Source organism: Talpa occidentalis, unplaced genomic scaffold (assembly GCF_014898055.3).
Source record: "Talpa occidentalis isolate TD23 unplaced genomic scaffold, MPIMG_talOcc4v2.1 talOcc4.7, whole genome shotgun sequence".
Taxonomy (NCBI): domain Eukaryota; kingdom Metazoa; phylum Chordata; class Mammalia; order Eulipotyphla; family Talpidae; genus Talpa; species Talpa occidentalis.
The window spans coordinates 44,612,214-44,635,343 of NW_023605083.1; the positions used below are offsets into that span (position 1 = coordinate 44,612,214).

Genomic DNA, 23,130 nt, shown 5'->3' on the forward strand with positions numbered 1-23,130 from the left:
CAAATACGCAGTATCTACTGCCATCACGCTACTACTGTAGCTAGGGTGGGAAGAAACAGCAGGTATCACTGCTGTAATGCAACCATTGCAAATGTATTGCCTACCCAAGGCAATAGGGAGAGTGTGGTTTACAAATGCATTAATGTAATAAAAACGCAGTTTCTTGATAGTAGGGGTTGGAGGACTGGGCTGTTTCTTACCATTCTGTGGTACTATATCTCCACCTGCTGGTGAATCTGAATTCTCTGTTTCTACCTCCCAGTCAGTGTTTGATGGTGACAATTCAGGGTTGGAGTTTGCTCCTTCAGGCAAAGAAACTGACTCGGGGTCTTCATGAATATGCAGCACAGCCAGCTGGTGTTCAGGCTGTTTGTTCTTAGTGTCAGTGACGTCTTCTTTACTTCTTTGGTCAGGATGGGCAGAAAGCACAATTTCTACTGCTTTGGTCTGTAGAAACTCATCCTCTGGAACCTCAGATGCTTCTGTCATTTCCTCACCAAGGGCAGGCTCTGTGAGATAAGACAAATCGAAGGGAGGTGTGTAAGGTGTCAGCGACTGTTTCAGAGCATCTTCTTCCAAAGGAGGGTCACCACCATAGAAAAAGTGTTCAGGCTCCTTCATTAAATCTTCATCAATATTTTGGCCCATGACATCATACTCAAATTCCCCCCATGAGGCTTCAGAGGAACAGATATCTTGCTTGCCTGCATCTCCATCAACTGACATTTCGAGGTTTCCTTCTGATAATGTCAGTTTACTCATGTCATCTATTGTTCCTGTGGATGTGCTAAAGCTGTGATCAAGGGCAGATTCACTTACATCCAGACAAGCGTCTGACACTAGCAAAGTACCAGGAAGTGTGACAGGATTTTCCAAACCTCCTGCATCTGTCTGATTCTCAGGAGAAAAGTCCTCTGACATATAAGAGCTGTTGACATCCATAATTGGCTCTTGGTGAGTTACCAAAATACTGATTCCCATATTTTCAACTATTGGAACTGTTAAGTCAACAGGTTCCAAAACAGATGCTATAGCTGGTTCAGCTCCTTTTTCTTGTCCTTGTAAACCTCTACTGTCTTCACTATTTATTTCAGAAGGTTCAGGAGAATTTTCAGGAGAGACAGGCTGAGATGAGCCATTTGTGTTTGCTTGATCACAAATTGAAGGCAGTGCAATTTCATTTTCAGAATACAGTTCTGAATTGTATGGAACAAATTCCTGCCCAGACTCTTGATTGGGTTCTTCACTCATCTTTTGCTCAGTGAGATATAACTCACTGGATTCCCCTTCAGAATCCACCTCAGCACTGATATGAGGCTCACTCTCTTGCTTTGCTTCATAATCATGACATAAATCAGGGCTGTTGGAAGTTTGAGAATTAGTATCATGGTCACAATGAGTCAATATGTCAGGATTCTCACCATTTGCTTCCAAGCTGAAGGGCTGCTTTGCCTCCATCCACAAGTCAGGTGAAGGTGAGGTCAGTTGCCCACCCTCTTGGAAGTTGCCATGGAGAATATCTGGAACAAAAGTGCCTTGGGATTCCTCACTAGGGGTAGAGCCATCCCACTGAGAGCTTGACTTCTTTATAAATTGGTTGGAAGAACTGACATCAGGGAAATCTTCTGAGGCAACCATTGAATTTGTTATTTCACTAGGGTATGATTTTTCCTGTTCCCACCAAATTGCTTCTTGACTCTCAATAGTTGAAACATTAGATATAACACATCCATTTTCATTGGTGTGAATAAGTGTTGGTTCTGGCTGGTCCCAGACGGACAGCGCTGTATTCTGACACCGCTCTTGGGTAGGTGTTTCGGAAGTGAGTGCGTCACCCATAGAAGATAAGGAGGCTTGCTCTCTTGAGTCTTTTTCTTTAATTTGGTCCAATATTACAAGCTGGCTAAGCTGATCAGCTTCTGGGTCTGGCTCTCTTGGTTGAATGTTCCATAGTTGCTGATGGGAGCTTTCTCCATCACTATCCTGAAAGGGTGACTGATGTTTATCGCTGAAAGGACTTGTACAATGTGTTGCCATGGAATCAGCATCACCCTGAATGGGTACTCCCCAGGGACCCATCTTTTGATATGCTGAAGAATTCATCTCTGACATGTCACTTGGATTAGACAGTTCCCCTTCAAATGCGCTTTCAATTGGTCGCCCTTCCTGTGGCGAGGCATTCCACCACTCGGTGCTCTCGGTTGAGAAGCCAAGCATTTCCAATTTAGAATAGTTTTCATTCTTTGGTTCTGTTTTGGGAGATATTTGCCATGGAGTATCTCCATTATTCCTTGCTTCTGGAGAGGATTGCCTCTCCTTATCTACCACTGTCATCTGCATTTCCGTCTTTAGTGGTGAGAAATTCCAGCCTTCAGGACTGCTATCTTGATGGTCACAGAATGGGTTTGACTTATTCTCATTCTCTGCTGGTTCTGAACTGTCTGCATAATCAGAAGATTCCTCAGGCTTGGGATCAGTTGTGGGCAAGAATTTATCAGATTCACTCAATGAATCCCAAGCTCTGGATTCATGCTGAGCTACTTCGCAAGTAGGCAAATGGATCTCTTTCTCCTTCTCTTCATTGCCCACGCTATGTTCATCAAAACCTGAGTTTGTTGAAATAAACTCGGCATCCTCTGGCTGAACAGTTTCAGGACTATCACATACAGTTTTTTCAGGATGGCTCACCACTAGATTTTTTTCCTCATGTGTCCCTGAATTATCAGGATATTTTCCCATTTCAGGGCTAGATAAAGAGGAGAGGGAATCACCACCTATTGAGTCATTCCAAACCTCTAAAAACTTAGGAACCTTGTGATCTAAGCTCTTTTCAAACCTGTCCATTCTGTCTTTCTCCAGGTCCTTCATTTCAGTAATTTCTTGGCCATCAGTAATAATAAGTTCAGATTCTTGGTGATCTTTTTTACTCAAATTATCTCGCTTCACCTTCTGATGCTCAGCATTGGGTTCCTGGCCCCAAGAAGACAATGCAGCTAAAGAATCATTTAAATCAGGAGTCGATGCACTTGAATGTGTACACTCACTAGAAATACTGTCTCTGTCATAATTTGCAGATGAATTGGCTCCCAGGGAGCTGTTCTCAATGCTATTAACTTCAAGATTCTTAGTTATTTCAGAATCTGTGTAATTGACCTGCACATCATTGTCTATATGGTCACCCCAAACATTGGGACTTTGAGGATGTTCACGAGAAGACTCTTGGGTCATTCTCTCTGACTCCAGAATGTTACATTCTTCAGTTTTCCCAAGATTCAATTCAGGTGAAGATATATTTTTTGTTAAATTCAGTCTACCTGAAATTTCAGTAGTTTCACAGGAATTTTTGTGATTTGTGAGGTGATTTTCACAGGTCTCTTGTACCTGCAGGTGATTTGTGGACACCTCTATTTGCACATCACAGTGTTCTAAATTCAATGACCCTATCTCATGTTCTAAAACCTCCTGGGGCACCTCTGACTGAGGACTGGAAGTGACTGAAAGAGGGCTGACTCTGCCTAATTCATAGCAGATTTCTTGATGATCAGATGCAGCTAGGGGAGAGCATTCTTTGTCATCTTGCCCTTTCCCAGAAATGTCCGAGACTCCATCCAGCACCTCTGCCTCACCAAGGTTCTCCTTCTCAGTGACTCCATGAGATTCTGTCTCAACTTCACTTTGTCCGTAGCTAGGATCTTTCCATGGATCTTGGCATGCAAAATGCCCTGGATTCTCAAATGCGGTCACCAATGTTGCTGTGTCACTAATCAGGGTTCCCCTGGATGTGTCCTGCTTGTGGGGATCAGGAGTAAGTGCTCCTGACTCACTAACTCCAGAGGCTTCTAGCACATCTCGGAGATGACTCTCCTTAACCTTTTCTGGTGAGCTGGGAGTTTCAGGAAGTGATCTGCTTTGTGGTATGGCTGTAACATGCAATGGGTCTGGTAACATTAGTGATGGCATATTGTTCTCCCTCATGACAGAATCCCAAATACTGTTTGCAATCAGCTGTCCACTTTTCTCATTCAATGTGTCATGGTCATTGAGGGCAGAGTCCTTGCTGTGCTCAGAGGAAATAGGGAGTTCCCAGTCTACTTGATTTGCTTCTGGATATTCCACACCCCATGGTTCAAGCTGTTTCACTGAAAATCGGGTTTCAGGTTCAGTACCTTCAGCCACATAACCCTGTGCTTGACCTTCACCAGGGATCGCCACACCCCCACTACAGTCATCCCAGTCCAAATCATTATCCATATCTGAGATGGTTGCTGTGGACTGAGTGTCCTCCAGAATCACTCCGTTCCACAAGTCCAGACCATCGGGGGCAGTCTGCCGGGAGTTGGTGTTACTGCTCAGAAGCGTGAGCTGGCGGTTTGTTTCATTGTACAGCTGCATCATGTTGGGGTCATCGTAACTGGACTGGCTGCTTTCCCCAGGGTCATTTCCTGCAGAGGTATTCTTATCCTCTACAGGCTCTGTCTTGAGTAAAGCTTGATCTGGGTCAGGAGTGGCATTGCTTTCAGAACTACCATCTGCGTGAGGTAAAGCCCACATCTTTAGGTTCCCAGGATCTGAACTAATTCGATTTCTAGGTGGCTGCTGTGGTGGCTGAGGGGGCATTTCTGTTTCCTCTGCAGTAGAACTAGCATCTTTTGACTCAAGACCTCCTTCTTTAGCAAATGACTTATTTTCAATTTCTTTTTCATCTCCACCAAATGTGGGTGATGTATAAGAGTCAGAGGTGGAGTAGTTGGTATCTAAGGGGGAAGGCACCGAGTCTTCTCCAATGTTGGAAGCACTGTAGTCAGAACATTTATACGATAAGAAGGAATCTTCCCAAGGAGCGAGGCCATCTGACCCTCCTTTTTTGTTACTCTCCTCAAATAAGTTCCAAGAATCTACCTTCCCCCTGATTTTTGGATCCACCAAACCATTCTGATCTTCCTTTGCTGACTTAGAAGTGTTCCATGTATGCTCCAGATCAGATGTGGGATTTCTAGATATCAGGCTCTTATCCCTGGAGTCATGGTTCTTCTTGTCCCAGATCTGTGGAGCTCCTTCGTTATCTGCCTCACTGGGTGAATTGCCCAGTGAATTGCCCAGGTCTTCAGCAGGAAAAGAAAATCCACTTTTTGTCATGGCCCACTCATTCAGGTCCCTCACAGGAGGAGTCTCATTACTCGTTGGATGCAGATTCCAGGTATTTTTCAAAGCTTCACCATCTTCTTTACTAAACCCACCCCAGGCTGGGAATGGCACTGCAGCAGCTGGCTCACCATCATCTGTAGGATTTCCCCAAGACTCAGGCATTGTTGTGGGAGAGCGATTAGAAGGCCACAAGGTAGCAAAGTCTTCTATCAGGTGGCTTGTTCCCTGAGGAGAAGCATTAGACAAATGTGATTTCTCAGCAGGCAGGTTCTGAAACTGCAAGTTATCCTCATTTTGGTTTTGAATATTATTGCTGCCCACACCAGGCTGAGCGAATTCAGACTCCCAGGGATCTGACTTCGAGAATTCAAGGCCCTTTGGTTGAAATACAGACTCTGAGGCTCTCCTATCAACTGAGCTTGGTTTACGATTTTTCCAGGACTCAGGGCTCTGGAAGACAGATTCTTGTTCGCTGGAAATCCATGCATCTGCAATATTTTTAGAGTCCATTTCCAAACCACCCCACCAGCTGCTGCACCGTGCACGGGTCTGAGGTGGTTCTAGGTGGCCTGAGTTAACTACGTTTTGGGTCATATCTTCTGGATAGAGTAGAGCTGGCTCTTCAGTGGATGGTGATCGTTCTACAAAGCTATTCATGGGTGTTGGGGGGACCCTCTTTCCAATATTTTTCAGTCTTTCTGGTGAAGAAGGTTCATCTCCCATGAAATCTGTTAGGTTCAAATTTCTTTCAGAGTCATCTCTGGGACTTTCTTGTCTTTGGGCAAACTCCTCATCAAACTCTGCAAGACTATCTTTGCCATCCCCTGACAAGAGTGAACTAGATGAATAATTAGACATGTCGATCCCCATCCCCTCCAGTCCTTTAGGGCCCGTGGGAGGCTGTCCTTCTGAGGAATCGCTGTTCAGAAAGAAATCATCTGCTGGGGAGTAGTCTGCAGAATGGGAAGATGGTTGGGACTGTCCAGAAACCATGGGTGCTGGGTCAAAGTTGAAGAGGTCAAAGTGTTCACCATGTTCTCCAGACCGTGCATGCTCCTCTGCTACTACCCCTTCAGGGATGGGACTATAGGAGTCAAACCCTGGGAGGAGATTGTGGTGAGGTCCAGCACCTTCTCCCACTGGACTGTCATCACTGAGGAAAACCGAACTCTCCTTGGATGAACGGCTGCTCCTAATGGTGGCCAATCCGCTATCTGGGCTGACAAGGTCTATGTTGACATCTACCTGGGCCTGGTTAGAATCATTAAGATCTGGAGGGTTTTCTATGAAATTCACAGAGTTGGGCTGTGGCTCTATGTCAGAACCATACAACTCCATAATCCCAGAAGATCCTTGGGAGAGTGGGGCGCTGCCAGCCACAGCTTCCGTGGAGGACGTCCGGCTGTTGGAGACCATCTCTGGACATCTCCTATTGATGACTTCCTTGACAAGGAGAACCACCTGGTCGCAAGTCACTGACGGGTTCTCCTGCTGATACACCAGGATCTCGTCACAGCCACATTCAAAGGGCTCTAGCTCTAGGCACGGGTTCTGGGACTCCTCCAGTTCACAGCAGATCTGGAAAGACATGAGGGCTGGCATGAGCACAAAGGCACTCTGCTTTTCACAATTTGCTTTCTTAATTTTCTTAACATAAAATTTATCAATGTTAATCTGTATATATTTAAAAAAGTATTCAAACAACTGACACCTATGTAATCCTTTCTCCAGTCTATTCAATTGTCTTTTTGCTTAATTCAAGACCCATCTGCTCAATTTAACTGACTCCTGATGGTTATAGGTAAAGAGATTTAAAACTGTTTAAATCCTTTCCCCTCGGTATAACATAGTACCATCTTTCAACAGAAGTGAAACACAAGTTAGCAAAAAGCAGAGAGAATGCTGCTTGCTGACATGAACTAGGAGAAAAGTGTTAGAATAAGATGAAATAAGGCTGGAGAATGGTTTTGTTTAGGAGTAGGCTTCCAGGACCTGCTTTAACCTCTGGCCAATGTCAAAATGCAGAAGAGAAAATAGAAAAGAAAAAGCAGCTACCAGAGATAGGGCTTTTCAGCAGCACTCTCAAGACCCCAGCTGCCCCTTCCTGTCCCAATGAACATCTACATAAGCCCAGAACAGACACAGCTGACTTGGGAGGCAGGGGACATGTGATAGTCAATGTGAGAACAGAATCGGCTGCGGTTCTGTGATTTTTAGGAAATATTGGGCAAATTTTTTATACTAGGCCTTCGAAATGGCTCTATAGCATTAGTGGCCATAACAACAATAATAACTATAGCACTAGTATAGATAGTAATACTGACAATTAGCATTTATTGAGACCTTTTATATGCCAGGCACTGTTCTAAGAGTTTCATATGCATTATCTCCTTTCATTCTCACAATAATTTTGCATGGTAATCACACGGGAAGGGCTCTTTACTCCCATTTTGCCAAAATGGACAACAGAGGAAGATTAAATAACTTGATTAATAACACAAAGTTAACAAGTTATGGAGCCACATTTTGAACTCAGGCAGTTGAGCTGACCCTTAACCAATTGTTAAGAGGGATTAAGAGGACTAAGAGGGATTCTTTTAGAGCAGTCTTGGCCCTGTGTTGCTCAAGACCCCAAGGAGTTGTCTCTCAGGTGTGGTGTGGTTGTGGAGAGTCGAGGAGGCAGGAGAGAGAAAGATGGGTTCAATTCAAGGTCTTCTAATCCCTTCATCCACTCTTTCATTTTTGTGTGCTTTAAATCACTGTTTTAAAATTCGTTTGCTAATAAAGAGATTTGGAGGCTACCATATTGGAGGCTAACGAGACCTAAGTCCTATCTCTGGGAAACCAGTAACTAATGGTAAAATTCAGCTTTGGAAACCAGTGCAGAACAAAGCACTAAAAGAGCCCCAGGTTGGTGTCGTAATGCAGAGATACATGCAGTCACAAAAAGGGTGAGAAATGCATCTGCAGGAGGAACAGGGGGCTCTTTCACATTTAGATTTAAGAAAGCAGAGAAGACTACAAGAATACCTACTGTGTGTGAGGAGAGCTAAGGTCAATCTTTTGGGGGACAGATAGTGTGGACATAGAAAATAAAGAAGTGTAGGCAAAGCCTACAGGATGTCTATTCTATTAGTGAGGAGAGATTCGTTATGACACACATGTCCATGTTGCCCATATTATAATGTCTCATGAATGTTTTCATATTAGTTAATACATATACCTGATATGGTATGCCTAGTGTCCTATTTTGATTAATTCTGTCCTATTGTGTCATTTCCAAAGTCTTGACGCTGTTATTAATCTAGAGGATCTGACTGATTACCCAGTCAGAATTTTAGTGCCTAGAGACAGACTAACTGCGATTAAAGCATCAGACCACCTGTTATTAACACTGTCATCAAACAGACATTGAGGCCTTGTACTGTGTGTGCCCCTATAGCTCAATATGTCTAATACCAAACAGGTATGATAACCTTGTTAGTTATTACTAAGCAGCAGCCCAAAAAGAAAATAGCACCCAAAGGAAAATAGCACACATTTGTGTGAGAAAGGTAAATGCTTTTTTCTAAAGATTCAGTCTAGAAGTAAAATAGTCATGGGGCATCTTTTAAAAGACCCCATAAGCAAAATACTCCCAACATGTTCTAACACTCAATCTCAAGGACTTTATCTCTCGGGCCAAATTCATTAAACCACCAACCCATTTCCATCTTCTACCTTGTGCTCTAAAATGTGCCTGGTAGGGAGGACCTTACCTGGCTGCACAGCTCTAAGTTCTCAGAGTACACGGCCACCTGCTGTCTTGGCTGCTGCTGCTCCTCTGACTGGGAGCGGGCCAACAAGATGAGGACATCGAAACCGAACTTGTCTGTAAATGCTTTCAAATCACTGGCGATGTTGCTGTGAAACATACAGTTCTGAAATGACAACAGGAAATCTGCTATTAATGTCAAACTGTGCAACTTTGGGGAGGTGTTTCACAAAATTGTCCAGTCTTCCGCTGTATTATGAAAGACATTTATTATGAGATGTAAATGAAATAAACAATTTGCTTTGAGAAAGTCTGAAAACTTTCATGCTATGGCTTATAACATACAGTTGATCTTTGAAGCTCAGGGGGTTAGGATCCCAGCGCAGTTGTGCATAACTTATAGTCAGCCTTTTGTGTCCGTGGGTTCTGCATCCATAGATGCAACCAGTTAATACTAGCCTCATCATAAAAATCAAGTTGGGGTGTATTGCTGGCCACTTTGCTAGAAGTTCTCTGTAGATATCTCTGCAGATATTGAATCTCTGAATGCAAACCTTGTAGAATGAAAAAAAGTCCTTGTGTAGGTGGATCCTTAATGTTCAAACCAGTGTTGTTCAAGGGTCAGCTGTGAATTGCTTGGCTTGTTTTCATAACCCAGGAAAGGAAAGAATCCTTGTAATTATTAAAAATAGTTTAGACAAAGAACAAATATCTTAACATTTAAAAAAAATTTTTAAATATTGACTTTGAAAAACATACTTTTCCTCTTATTGTTCATACGATATAGGAATATCTGCTGACTATTATTGCAATCTAGCAGTAGGAAAATAGGAGGAAGCTATTGCCCTCTTCCAGAATGGGTTTCTAATGGTTATTATTAACCCCAAGCAGAATCCTGAGGATGAACCTAGCTAAGTTTTCTGAATGCTTTTTTCCCAGTGTAGAAGGCCAGGAGGCTTGTGTAAGTGCTACAATGTCAGATCTGCTTGCTCTATGTGGTAACTAAAAGGGTCCCCACTACCATGGGGCACACACACCTGTGGCTCACATCATCTGTGGAAATGTGCCAGCCTTTCCGGTTTCATTAACTGACTGCAATGAGAACCACTTTATTGGCACAATTGTCTTTCTTCCTTAAAGAAATTCAGTGAAGACCATATATTAGCCCCTAGCATATTGCCTGACATATACTGGTTACTTAAGAGATGTTACTGAATGACTGGAGAGATATAAACATAAAACCAATATGTGCTACATAATCTTCTATCATAGCATAGAATTATGATTGTATATATGATCACCATGTATGGTCAGTCAACTTTCAGTCTAGTGTGCTACTTGATAAAAATCACCATGAATAAAAATCACTCATGAGGTAAAAGGAATTTTAGTAATTTTTTGATGTAAAAATCATTAGAATTATGCAAATGGTTGGTAAAATATTATAGTGCTACAGAAATGTATGCCATAGGAAGTGGGAGCACCACGTACCCCCTCTTCAGATAACTGTTGCAAATTGCTAAATAGTGCAGTGCGTATAAGTGCAGACTTTTTCCATGGCCAGGTCAATTATTTGTATGCGATAATTCTTTGAAACTTGTGGATTTGATATTGGTGGCTTAGACTATTTACCAATCACTTAAAATATCCATAATACACGCACTCTATAATCCTGCAGTGTTGGATCTCAAGGTCAGTGAGACCTCTGAGAGACATCTGTCATGAGACAGATGTGCAGGCCAGCCCTCACCAGCTTCCATACCTCCAGGAGTTTTGTTGTTTACTCCTGTAAAAGCTACTCCTTCACAAGGAATTGTACATGGAAATTCACAAAGGTCTCAGGATATATTGCTGATGAACACCAAGGACCTTGTATACTGACTTGGTCATGAAAAACTATGATGTTCAAATATTTTGGAAGCATATGTTGCAAATAGCATAGTGTCATCTTTCATGTTTATTTATTGCCCAAATGTCATAATAACAATCTTTAAGTAGGAGTTTTTTATAAAATTAATTTACTTGCAATAACAGAAGAATTTCAGAACAGATATTTAGAATGAAGTTTTTATCTTCTTGGACCTCATGTTATCAACAAGGTGCATCCCTCAATAGATAAAATGATTTTAAGTCATTATTGGCATTATTCATCATGAATTTCAATGCAGAGCTTTCTTGCCATTATTAAAAGTGAGAGAAGATATGGTCCTGAAGGAAAACAAAGACAGAGAGCAGCTACCTACATTTTATCTCCAGTGACTGAAGACTTTGACCAAAAATCCCTACAGTTTTCTTTTTAATAACCAGCTTATGGCAAGGAAGAGGCAGGAAATAGAGTAGGCCTCAAGAAAAACAGGAAATTATCTTCCAAGGAGGAGCCACTCAGCAGTGGGCCTGAAGAGGCTGCTGGCAGCAAGAGCAGCAGCTTCAATAAAACATTCCCAAATATCCTAGAAGATGAGAATGGACATTTCCCTCATGGGTATACCTCATGGTAACTATTCCTAACCTGGGCTCTAGGCCCCAAGAAAAAGAAAAATTCGTAAGAGTTGAAAAAAATAATCGTATTATGTATATAACATCCCCTAATATATTTATAAACCCTTGGGAAAAAAGCACATTCTTAAGAGATGTTCACATATAATAAAAATGTTATGACCCTCTGGCTGTGTCACTCAATCAAGACAAGGCAGGTTTTACTGGTATTTGAGCACAAAATAAGGATCCAGTTGAATCAGTATTATTGAAAGCCCTATTGCGGAACATTTGCTATTCAAAAATGTTGGCTCAGCAACAATCTGTTTGGATTTTTCTGTGTTAAAATGATGATTGTAGGATCTTACTGGATTCAAGTTCACAGGCAGGCGTTGATAACAATACCCAGTGTCATATGAGAAACAGAGAGGTCTTGGGCCACACCCCGAACTTACTGAAGTTGCATTTTTTTTTAAAGATTTATTTATTTATGTAAGAACTGGAGTACAGGCCAGAGGTGCAGGAGGGTGAGAGAATTCACCAGAGACAGAGCAGGGAGCAGAACAGGCAGAAGGACAGAAATACACTGCTGAGGGGAGCAGCGCGAGAGACAGGAGAGGCCTGCTGTGCCTTGTGGGAATCTTCCCACAAACTGGAACTGCAGAGGCTGCGGACACCTTCACAGAGCTTCGCTCAACCAGCTGGGCCATCGGGGAGGCCCTGAAGTTGCATTTTTTTCCCCTACGAATCCCAGGTGATCTGAATGCACACTGAAATCTAAAAGCACTGCTCTAGGGAGGCATTTGTTAATTGATAAATTTTCCTATGAACCAATCCTTTGGACTATCTTAATCCTGTCATGAGACTTTTACTGACTCACTCCCTCTACTCCTGTTCTTTACACTAGCTTCATAACAAAAATCACCAGGGGGTGCCTATTTCTGGGTCTTTACTAGTTCTCATTTAGCAGGTCAAGGAAAAGGTCCAAGCATCTGTATTTTGTCAGGTACCCTTAAGTGATTCTTAAGATCAAACTCTTTTGGTTAACATTCCCCCAGTTTTCTCTGGGTGGTCCTGCATTCCATAGGATCAAATGAAATACTGATAAAACAAAGATTTGTGTGAGTCACTTAGGCATATTAGAGAAACAAAATTACATTTTATAGCAATCTCAGAACAGAGACCATGAACCACTATGTCCTATCTATCCAAATACAATTGTTCAAACCAGATTTGATCTTGCTAGATTTAGGATAATGTTAGGAGTTTCAAGTTTAAAACAGAGTCAAACAAGGGAATGAGTGAGAATCTTCAGGAATCCAGGAGACTGAGTCTGTTTGTTCTGCTTTTATGGCGGTGCTATTTGCATAGGAGATAATTTATTATTGTCTTCTAGCTATGCAGGGAGTCATGTGCTGCTACGGCTCTTATGTTGCTGACAAGCTAGGCTGGTCCTGAATAAACAGCACTTCATCATCAATACAACCCAACTGTAGATACAGGTTGGCATTTTATTCCCTCCATCTGCCTTCTACCTGATAAATTACTGTTTTAGTTACATGTATACAAATACTATTTGTTAATCTGTGCAAATGCCTTTAAAATGTTTCTTCCACCTTAAGTTAAAACGGTATACATATATGTGTGCGTGTGTGTGTGTATACATATATATATATATATATATATATATATATATATCCCACTCAATTTGCCAAAGGCTTGGAAAATAAAGGGATTCCACCTTAATTTACCACACCCACCACAACAAACAACCTTCACATTTGATATGAACACTGCCTGAGACTGCTGAAATTTAGGAAGTTACTTTAGTGGTCATTGCAAACAGAAATTGATGAACAAAACCCAAATTGTTCCCATCAATTAGGAAAGCTGGAAATTGCTCCCTGTCATAGCTCTTTGTCATTCATTGTTCCAAAGACTTAATCTCATTAAATATTTTTTAAAGGTCTTAAGTCCTTTTGCTTAAATAGATCCTAGTTTGGGAACGAGTGGGAAGCCTGTAAATGTGGGGAAAAAGATGATTTTCCAGCCAAAAGTTAAGGTGCAGATCTCAAGGGCCCTAAAAGGAGGCTAATGATCTTGATGACAAAGCATAGGAAACAGAAATGATATAGTTTTACTCTAATAAAATCACCAAGATTAGTGATAGTGTCCAGAATATTTTTTTAAAGATTTATTTATATATGCATACAAGAACTGGGGTACAGGCCAGAGGTGGGGGGGGCGGTGAAAGAATTCACCAGAGACAGAGTGAACAGGCAGACTGACTGAAATACACTGCTGAGGGGAGCAGCAGGGAGAGAGGAGAGGTCTGCTGCACCATGTGGGTTGCTCCCTGGCTGGGGATCAAACTCGTGCTACAGAGGCTGTGGATAGCAGTGCTGTGCTTAACCCCTTGCGCCACCAGTGAGGCCCAGTGTCCAGAATATTTACTACATTTGTGACTGAAAGTACAATGACAAATGGAAAATTCCATTCAGTCACAAAATTCTATTTTTTTTCTTACTCCATTTCTCAAAAAAAAAAAAATGCAGTGTTTATGCTTTATGCTAATGGCTTTAATGCATCACAAGAAATAAAACAGTGATACAAATAATGTTTTGTAACCATCTGAACGAGGATATTCTATGAGAGGGGGTCAATACCACACTTTGTTTTGCCAGTCTATCTCCCATTATCTCCCAAGTCCCTCCTGTCAGATTTCTGCCCCCATCATTCCACTGAAAATACTCTTCTTGAATGTACCAATTACTTTCAGGTTTCCAAATCCAAAAATTACTTTCCTGCTTTTACTCTACTTGAATTCTCTGAAGAATCAAGGTCGTGAGGTTGACTTGAACCTCTTGAAACACTTAATTCCTTCATTTTCTGACATCACACTGTATTTCTCCCAACTCACTGGCTACTCTCCAGTCACCTTTGCTGGTTTGTCTTCCTTATTCAATCTCCAAATGTTTACTGCACCAGACTAGGTTTCCAAACCCCTTTCTCTTACCATCCACTTAGATGACTTTCAAACTATCTGCCAGTGACAATCAAACCTACAGCCACCTGAACCTATAGCCTTATCTATCCATGTGATATTTCCATATAATGACTAATAAGCATCTTGAATAAAATATATACCACATCTGTGCTAGTTTCTTCCATATTTTTTTTAATGGCATCACACGCAATCAGGTTATTCAGGTCAAATATCTAGGAATCATTCTTGATTCCTTTCTTTCATCATTCCTCAAATTGGCGTATTCTGTTAACTTCACCTCTACAACATAGTTCAGGTCCAAACACTTTTCTCCAGCTTCTCTATTGTCTGAGCTTCAGTCATAGTCATCTGCTCCCTGAACTTTAGGGACAGCCTCCTGTTGTTCTCCCTGCAGCTACTCTTCTCTCCAGATAACCAGCTCTCCACATCAAGGCAGAACTCTTCAAGAATCAGAACCCTCTTTAAAACTATTTGAAAGCATCATTACTATTGTCTTATTTTTGTAACTGGAAAGAGAAAGGTTTAATGTCCTTGGGATTAAGAGTTCTTACAAATCAATCAGAAGAAGCAGACACAAAGATAGAAAAACAACTGGAGAACAAAGAATATTCACAATTGAAATGCGAATGGTTAATAAACATCTGAATTCATTGATAACCAAAGATATCCTTCAATAATAAAATATTTCATTTTTGCTTTTCCTATTATTGGTAAATATTTCCAAATGGGCACTCTCAAACATTAATAGAAGTATATTTTAAACAAATAATCAGATGCACACATAATCAGATATGCACACAAAGGTTTGTGGACAAAGCTATTCACTGAACTAATTCTTTTAATAACTAAAACTTAGCAACAACCTAAATAGCCAACAATACAAAAATGATTAAATAAATTGTGGAAGTCACACAAAAGAATATCATGCTATTAAAATCAGGCTACCAAAAACACAAGGAAAACATTTCTGTAATTATATAATTGAAGAATGTAATTTCTACATGTATTCAAAGAATACATTGTGAAATTTAGTAAAGTAAGTCCTTGCTTAACATTGTCAATAGGTTCTTGGAAACTTTGACTTCAAGTGAAGAACATATAAGGAAAGCAGGTCCTCTAATAGTGTCATTTCATTTAATGTCTATCAATATTATTATTTCTCATCAATATTATTAAAAATGTTAAATGAAATAGTATTATTCAAGACCTTGATGTATACAGTGGACATTAAGCTAAATTTATATTAAAGTTGTCATAATTTGGCCAAATTATTTTTTTGAAGCTGCACCTTATCCTTTAAGAGTCCCCCCACTGTGATTATTATGGAATAAAGAAATAGTATTGCAAATAATTGTACAAGATGAAACAATAAACAATATTAGCGTTTACATATATATATATACATACATACATACATACATACATAGATACATGTATATTATCCTTTTAGATTATAGCCTTGTTTGATCAGAAAGATATAACATTAATAGTCATATTCATTAAAACTTATTAGAAATTTACTATAAACTGGATTCTATATATTTATTTTTTTTTTTACAATTTAGTAAAACACAGTCCTTTATTTATTTATTTTTTGAGGAAGGATTTACCTTATTTTTTTATATTTTATTTTATTTTACATAATTCTTATATCATTTTTCATTTTTGGCCAAATTATTAATCTGATTTTTAATCTAAATTATGATTGTATTTCTCCATTATGTTAGGGTGCTGCCTGTAAAATTTCTAGTAAAGATTTTGGGCTCCACTGAACATGAGGTTAACTCTGACTCTATCACTCACTAGCTGGGTGACATGGGTGAGTGATCTCACCTCTCCAAGCCTTAGTTTCCTCTTGTGTAAGCCCCCACCTCATAGACCTACTGTAAAACTCGAGAACATATATCAAAAGGCTGGCCTTCTGGCCAGCCCTTGGTAGACCATGAGCAATAGGTCTCTTTCCTTTCCTGGTTCTTAAGCTATCATTCCGAGGATTCATGGCATTAACCTGATTCAGAGAAAATATTTTACAAATTCTTGATACGGGAACTTGTTATTCATGTTATGATTTCTTGCCACATATTCTTTATAATGTGTATGAAATTTCAAATGATAATCCTGTACATTTTAATGCCATTTACCTGATTCACATGTGAAACTCCATGTATGTATTGGCTTATTTCGCTGAGATACTGAAGTTACACAAGGCTACACATGAAGCAGTCATTTTAAAGTGATGTAAGATACAAAAACTATGGAGGTCAGAATTTACCGAATTAACGAATTCTTTATCCTTAATTCCAAGTTAGACTCAGTAAATGAGCTTTTAAGCCTATAAAATGTGTAGTGAAATGTGTAGTGATTTTTCCTTCAAATAAGTCATTATGGACAGTCTTTCTCATCATTTCCACCATTTCACCTCCAAATGCCAATGACTGCCGGTAGATTACCCAATTGTTAATACTTTCTATTTAGTCTGGCATGCTGTTCAGTACACAAAATCCAAAAAAGTTGTCTCTCTTACAAATTGTACATGAAATATATTGACTAAGACTTTTACCAAATGAAATTACTTTCTGATGTCATGGACAATTTATTCCCGACTTTATTATAGACATTATTTTTTTCTTTTTGTAGGAAATGGAGAAATCAAGTGAGCAGGTGTGGTCTGGAGATAGGATGTTTGTGAATAGAAATCATTACCAAGAGTAAAACAAAAGCTTGTACAGCTTCATTTTTGAAATTAGTGAGTCTTAGAAACACAGTTTGACAACTATAACTCCCTTGTAAGCACAGCAGCCAGCATGGATTGCTGAGTTACTGAAATTTAAGAGTAAGAGTTTGACATTTATACTCTGCGTGGATTTATTTCTAGACTTAGGACTATTTTTTTTATCATGATATAGGAAAAATGCTGAGGTATGTACACAAATGTTCTAACTGAAAGCTTTATGATTTATGCTACCAAAATTCCATTATGATGTTTAAAATATTCAGCAATAATAAAGTCTGATAATTTTGACAGGGAAATGATTTATGAGAACACAAAATGCATAAATTAAGAGATTTTATTTATTCTGTTTTCATACACTCTTTAATTGGTAAGCAAAGATATTTCCCATGTTTTTACCAGATGTCATATTTTAAAAACTCTATTGTTCTTATTTTATAAGCTAGCCAAGTCATTTTAGTAGTAAGAGCTTCAGTGGGTCTATTAAAATTATATTATACATCACAGTTTTGAAAATAAAAACTGTGGAAGTACATATTATCATTCTTTGCAGCTAAAGAGAGACTCCTTTTATGAAATTTTGTGAAAATTAAAATACAATATAAATGAATATGTAACATAAATACACATTAATATAATTTTTACTTAAACCAACAGTACATTGCCTAACATAATTTAATAATGCAATGTTTCTGTATTAACATTCTTCTTAGTGCTTTATATCACACCATTTAAACTTTAAGATGACATGATGAGGGGGCTAACATAATTTCTGTCTTACACTGGGAAAGTGGAGGCTTTGGGAGATTAAAAAACTCAGAGGTATGAAGAATGGGACTAGAAACTAGGCTGGTTTGATTTCTGAGATGTTACCCTTGGAGAAAATTCTTTACCACTAAAGATATACTAATTAGATTATAATTTCATTAAAAAAAAACAGGTATTTTTCCATAACATGCATTTCTATTTAGTGTTCTCTCTTGTTACTGTAGATAAGCAAGAAGTATCTTTGATATTAACAAACACTGATAACAAGGTGCTTATTTATAAACCAATATTATCATGACTTGTTATAAATTTCCAGTTTCTCGTCCACACTATAAATTATTATTTTTTTTTCAATCTTCAAAATTTTTATTTTATTTATTTATTTTTATTTTTATTTTTTCCAATGGCCATGCTTGGTTTATTTCATTATTTTTTTTTAAATAATAAATTTTATTTTTATATTCCCCATACAATTGCAGCCCCCCCATTCTGACCCCAATCCCTCCCCTCCCGCCCCCGCCCCCCCAAAAGTGTCTCTGGTTCATAGTTTTTTGTTGATTCCGATCTTCACTTTCTTATAGTTATTCATTTTCCTGGTCCCTTATTTAAGTTTTCTAGATTCCTGCTATGAGTGAGACCATCCGGTATTTTTCTTTTTCTTTTTGGCTTATTTCGCTGAGCATGATCCCTTCCAGCGCCATCCATGTTGCTGCAAATTGCATGTGTTTATCTTTTTTGAATGCTGAGTAATATTCCATGGTATATATGTACCACATCTTCTTGATCCAGTCATCTATTTTTGGGCATTTGGGTTGTTTCCCAAGCTTAGCTATTGTAAATAGTGCTGCTATAAACATAGGGGTGCAGGTGTTCTTTGGAATTGATGTTTCTGTGTCCTTTGGGTAAATACCTAGGAGTGGAATTGCTGGATCATATGGAAGCTCTATGTTTAGTAGGTCCAGAAATCTCCACACAGCTCTCCACAGTGGTTGGACCAGTTTGCACTCCCACCAACAGTGCAGAAGAGTTCCTTTTTCTCCACACCCTCGCCAACATTTGTTGTTGCTAGTTTTTTTAATATGTGCCATTCTCACCGGTGTAAGATGGTATCTCATGGTAGTTTTGATTTGCATTTCCCTGATGACAAGTGATGTTGAACATTTTTTCATATGCCTGTTGGCCATTTGCAATTCCTCTTCAGAGAAGTTTCTTTTTAGCTCTTCTGCCCATTTTTTGACTGGATTATTTTCTTTGTTGTTGTTGAGTCTCATCAGCTCTTTGCAGATTTTTGTGATCAGTCCTTTATCATTAGTGTTGTGTGCAAAAATGTTCTCCCAGTTGGTGGGGTTTCTCTTTGTTTTTGTTATTGTCTCTTTTGCTGTGCAGAAGCTCTTTAATTTGATGTAGTCCCAGCTGTTTATCTTTGCCTTTACTACCACTGCTTTGGGTGATGTGTCTGTAAAGATGTCTTTGATGTGCAAATCACGTAGTGTTTCGCCTATATTTCCTTCTATATATTTTATGGTTTCAGGTCTTATGTCTAGTTCTTTAATCCATTTTGAGTTGATTTTTGTGTATGGTGTGAGGTAGTGGTCAAGCTTCATTCTTTTGCATGTAGCGACCCAGTTTTCCCAGCACCATTTATTGAACAAACTTTCTTTGCTCCAATGCATAGTCTTTGCTCCTTTGTCAAAGATTAGTTGACCATAAATCTGTGGGTTTATTTCTGGATTTTCTATTCGATTCCATTGGTCTGTATGTCTGTTCTTGGTCCAATACCATGCAGTTTTGATGATTATGGCTTTGTAGTATAGTTTGAAGTCTGGGAGCACACTATAAATTATTAATCTAGGCTGATCATAACTAAGTGTCTGGGCCTAAAATGAAAAACTTTCCCAAAGGATCTGCTAAATGTCATGATATTCTTGCAGCAGTATCTACTTTTAAAAAGTTGGGCATGCCTGTGTGCACAGAAAGAAGTGCCAGAAAACAGGTATAATCACTGGTGACCTAGAATTATCCTCATAGTTTTTCCTTGACCTGGTAGCAATGAAAGGTTCCCACTTCACATTCATTACATTAAAATCTCATCATCTAAGGATGCTCCCTACATTACCATTACAGGGACAGAGGTAGGTAGAAAGACAAAAGGACAAAATAGTGTTTATTTTTACCTTGATAGAGTAATCATGTTAATAGGAAGAGGCCCATAGTTTTCACCATCATTTCAAGTAAGTCCTCTTGTAAAGGCAGGACGATCAAAGACAAAGTGATATATCAATCTGCAGATGCTTCAATTTAGGGCAAGCAAATCATAAGTATTAGGGGAGAAACTAAGTCCTTTAAGCAATTATCTTTATAAGGTGATCATTTAAAGATTTCAAGAATAGAGGAGGGAAGCATGCATTTATTGAAAATTAAACATTACTGTTTTCATTCCATAAGACAAATATGTATTACCTCATTATGACCATACCATTAATCATAATAGAGAACTGGAGAGAGATTCAGGCAGACAGACAGACACACACACAAGAAATTTAAATTTGGGTGATAATTCATATGAAAGTGCAGGTTTAAGGTAAGGAATTTTTTTTAAATAAAATGGGTTGGTTTCAGATCAGATCATCTCGAAGTTAAGTGAGTTGAAATCCTGCCCCATCTTAAAGAGAACCAGCATAAGACAACCAAAGTTACATCAAAAAATAACTTAATAGAATAGCAGTCCTAGGCAGCCTCACAAATGGTTAATAGTAGATTGTGAACCCTTCCACATTTAAGTACTCAATCAATTAAAGACAAAAAAGTCCACAACACATTAACTAGCTCAACCTAATTTACATTTTCTTTAAGATCAGGCCCATAATCAACAAAAATTTTGGACACAGTATGTATGTAAGGACTCAGTGAGAAAAAGGGTAGATTGTAGTTTCACTTATGCAGCCTTCTTAAAGTTTATGTACATTTATAAGGCTATCTATATCAAGACCAATGTGTAGTGGACAATCCACTCATTAGGCATGTTTATTTTTCAAATAGTAGAACCTAGGCAACACCCTAGCCGTCAAATAATAATAATAAATTATTTCTTTACTTGTGCATAGATTTTTTTAAAAAATCCTTATTTACTTCTTTTTTTTTAAAGATTTATTTTTTTTATGCATACAAGAGCTGGGTACAGGCCAGAGGTGCAGGGGGTGAGAGGATTCACCAGAGACAGAGTGGGTAGCAGAACAGGCAGATCCACTGAAATACACTGCTGAGGGGAGCAGCAGACAAGACAGGAAAGGTCAGCTTCACCATGTGTGTTGCTCCCTGGCTTGCTGGGGATCGAACTCGCGCTGCAGAGGCTGTGGATTGCTTCATAGTGTGGTGCTCAACCCCTTGTGCCACCAGGGAGGCCCCTATTGACTTGTTTTAACTCATGAGCCTGGACATTTACTACTCTACTTATTTTCATTTGTAAAAAATAAATCATCTAATTTGAAGACAACCGCAAGAAAGCAGAAGATCTCTTTCTTCTCTGGGTACCCCTTCCTGATTTATGGAAACCACCAGTCAAATCTCTGGAGTGCTTGCTGTATATGTACATTATACACACTTCAGATTTTTCTAAGCTGTGTCAATATTAACCTGACCAAATGAAGATCAAACTGTCTCTTTTGTTCCTCATGCTCCTTACATGGGGAGCACAATATGGCTCTTGTCAGAGGTGCTTCATCATTTTGGCTCAAGGAAACTGTCAGTACAGTTTGGGATTCGTTCTTCATGGGCAGATATCCTGATGGGTCTAATGAAGCCTTTCTGCTGACAACTCATTTGCTAAAAATACCCAACCATCACCAAGTTTAAGTGGGGGATATGGTTGTGTGTCCTTTGCTATCTATCCAATAAAAGTAATTATTCTTTTTTGAAGTCTAAAAAAATCTACAGATCAAGGCATATACCTCACACCACCCATATATGTGTTCTGCTAGTTTCCATTTGCTCACTGATAAACTTTATGACATTCTTAAATTGGAATATAATAGGGTAAACACCAATCTTAGCGCACACATGCAGAGCCAACAGTCTGTGTGTGCCATTTGTTGCAATCTGAGCTAATTACCAGAAACCCCCTCCTGCAAATGGATACTCTGTGGGGTTTGTGGTTTATTTTCATTTGGAGATGTCTGTGTGTGGGGAGCTGGAGAAAATTCATTTTCAGGTAAAGACACTGTGCTATTGTGACTTTCTTGGTCTCAAGATGCAGAAACTTAACTCAAACTGGCTTAAGTAAAGAGAAAGAAAGTGCAAAGGATTTGGGTTGTGTTCTCAAAGAAGTCAAAGAAGAACTAGGGGGATGCCTTCTGGGCAGGGAGTGGCAGGGATGTGTTGGTCATTCAACTTCTCCATTCTCTTCTGGCTACATTCTCCTCTTCTGAATGGAACTAGTGTCATCCAAGTAGTGGGAACATGGGAGGCTGCAGCTACAGCACAAGCCTTTCCACTGTAGTCAGAGCCCACCGTCTCTCTGATTTGAATTTAAAAATCCTGGAGAAGATGTTCTGGTTTTTTCCACTTGGATTAGGTGCCTAGTGCTGCACTGAGCAAGTACGGTGGAAAGATCACAAAATACAGACATGGTACCCAATGATGGGTAAGAGTCACTTCCTAGAAGAGGGATGCTGAGCAGATAAATCTACAGGTGGTCTCCTAGATATCAAACACCAAGAGGTAACACACACCCCCACACATATACACACACATAAAAATGTACACACTAATCCCTACCATAGAAAACACACATCATACAATTTCCCCAATGCCCACTATCTTTTTTTTCAGTCAACCAAGCCCCATTATTGGGAGATACAGGATGCTTGGAAAGATATTTTCACGAAACTAATTTAGTTACATTTTAATTTCATCAAAGTTTGCATTCCAGTTAAAAAGAATATTATAAAGAGGCGTGAAAAACCAAAAACAAATCTATAATCAACTCAGGAAAAAAAATGTCAAGACTTTTTTGTCTTTATATTTTTAAGTCAATGTGAGGAATGCCTTTTTTTGCCTCCTGAAATATTGAGATGCTCAAATTTTCACCACTTGTACCATAACTATCAATCTTCCTCTGCTATTTGCACCATACATATGATCTACTGAATGATTTAACTACAGACTAGAAATGATCTACAAGCTCTGCCTAGAAGGCAAAGAGTATCTGGCTAACTAACTCTGGTAGAACAAGAGTTGCATTTATATGCTATT

The 23,130-nt window shown here is 39.2% G+C and overlaps 1 protein-coding gene across 1 annotated transcript in view; it reads right to left on the reverse strand.

Moving 5' to 3' along the window:
• The window catches only part of PRUNE2 (prune homolog 2 with BCH domain), a 215,805-nt gene that overhangs the window by 57,367 nt on the left and 135,308 nt on the right, over positions 1-23,130 (reverse strand). The window contains exons 7-8 of the mRNA XM_054688860.1: positions 8,904-9,065; positions 201-6,723 (exon numbers count right to left, since the gene is read on the reverse strand). Of these exons, the coding sequence (XP_054544835.1) occupies positions 201-6,723; positions 8,904-9,065 (6,685 nt within the window). The remainder of the gene's footprint in view (positions 1-200; positions 6,724-8,903; positions 9,066-23,130) is intronic.